The sequence below is a fragment of the Nansenia antarctica genome (genome assembly GCF_963989245.1).
Source record: "Nansenia antarctica genome assembly, chromosome: 6".
Lineage (NCBI taxonomy): Eukaryota > Metazoa > Chordata > Actinopteri > Argentiniformes > Microstomatidae > Nansenia > Nansenia antarctica.
In genome coordinates this window covers 5,079,390-5,081,020 of record NC_137676.1, presented here as the reverse complement: position 1 = coordinate 5,081,020, position 1,631 = coordinate 5,079,390, and the positions used below count along the sequence as shown (strand labels likewise).

At 48.9% G+C, this 1,631-nt stretch overlaps 1 protein-coding gene across 1 annotated transcript in view; it reads left to right on the top strand.

Moving 5' to 3' along the window:
- Window positions 1–1,401, top strand: part of nphp4 (nephronophthisis 4) — a gene marked incomplete at both ends in the record, with an annotated part of 190,764 nt that extends 189,363 nt beyond the window's left edge. The window contains one exon of the mRNA XM_080533526.1: window positions 1,261–1,401. Within this exon, the coding sequence (XP_080389652.1) occupies window positions 1,261–1,401 (141 nt within the window). The remainder of the gene's footprint in view (window positions 1–1,260) is intronic.
- Between the last annotated feature and the right edge of the window lie 230 nt (window positions 1,402–1,631).

The following is a 1,631-nucleotide window of genomic DNA, read 5'->3' as shown; positions in this document are numbered from 1 at the left end:
CGATAGAACAGCAAGCGAAGCAAATAAAGGCTGAGGAGATTATTTAAACGGGAGAGAAAATGAACCTTACGAAAACATAATGAATGGTTCTTCTCCCCACCTCCCTACAAAAGATACTTAACCAAATAGAGAGAGAGAGGGAGAAAGAAAGAAAGAAAGAAACTAACCACCTCGCTATTTTGCACTCCAGGTGCCATTCGCCTGGAAGGATTTATCGGGCCTATATCTTTAACAATGTGAATAGCGTTGCATTTTTCCCTCCTTCGAAATAACCACCCTGCCATAATAAAAAACAATTGTGAGCGGAAAAAGGGAAGGAGGGATCAATAGTGCGGTGTGTTTTCAGAAGATTACAGGATAAATCCTGGACAACGACCCCGTACATCTCAACTGGTCATTAAAGAGAATTCAACCCGGAGAATAAATAAACAGAGAAAGTGCTTGAAGAGTTTTAAGAGTTTAAGCACGGCAAATATGCACGGCAAATGTGTTTCTTTTTAGGCCTATTTCTGCTTTACTGGGATAGAGACCGGTAGAGATTAACAAGAAGGATCAGTGAGAGAGAGAGGAGGGAGCAGGGATGACATGCAGGATAGGTCGAGGGCCGGAATCGAACCAGGGACCCTGCGGTTACGTGGCATGAGCCTTAGTGAGCCACGGCATCCCGGCGCCCCCATTACAGAATATCAATGACATGAGAGAGATGGTATACAGTACAGTTACAGTACGTGTGTTGGTTGAAACATTATTTCTCTTTCTCTTACGCAAAAATTATTTTGTTTTAAAACTTTGAGCGAGGGCCGCTTGGTGGTGGCGTAGCTCACTAAGGCATCAGCCATGTAATCGCAGGGTCCCCAGTTGAGGGTCCAAGAGAGGTCCTCAAAGATGTGGACACCCAGGAACTTGAAGCTGGGAACACGCTCATACCTCCATCTCATCATCACTGATGTAGACGGGGGAGTGTACGCAGCCCCCAGTTTTCTGTCTGTCTGCCTGTCTGTCTGTCTGCCTGTCTGTCTGTCTGTCTGTCTGTCTGTCAGTCTGTCTGTCTGTCTTTCTGTCTGTCTGCCTGCCGGCCTGCCTGCCTGCCTGTCTCTCTGCCTGCCTGCCTGCCTGTCTGTCCGTCTGTCTGTCTGCCTGTCTGCCTGCCTGTCTGCCTGTCTGTCTGCCTGTCTGCCTGTCTGCCTGTCTGCCTTTCTGTCTGTCCGTCTGTCTGTCTGTCTCTCTCTCCCCTGACTGAGTCAGCGTTTCCCTCCTCAGATCGGGGGAGGGGAGAGCTACAGCATCGGCCTGCGCTTCGCCCCCAGCCGGAGCCCTGGGAGCGAGGAGATCCTCATCTACATCAACAACCTGGAGGAGAAGACGGAGGAAACCTTCTGTGTGAAGGTCAAGTACTCCTGACCCCGCCGCAGCCGCAGCCGCAACTCCCTGACCAGTCAGCAGCACAGATCAATGTGACTGTATCGCTTACAGTGGCTTACTGTAGCTAGCTAGCTAGCTAGCTTCAATATGAAGGGTGAATTCGGGTAACGTTGGGTACATTGGGTAAATGTGGGACATTTCTGCGTTTATTTCCTGTTCGACAAAACCTAGTCAACGAGGACTTTTATACTTATTTTTATAGGTTTATC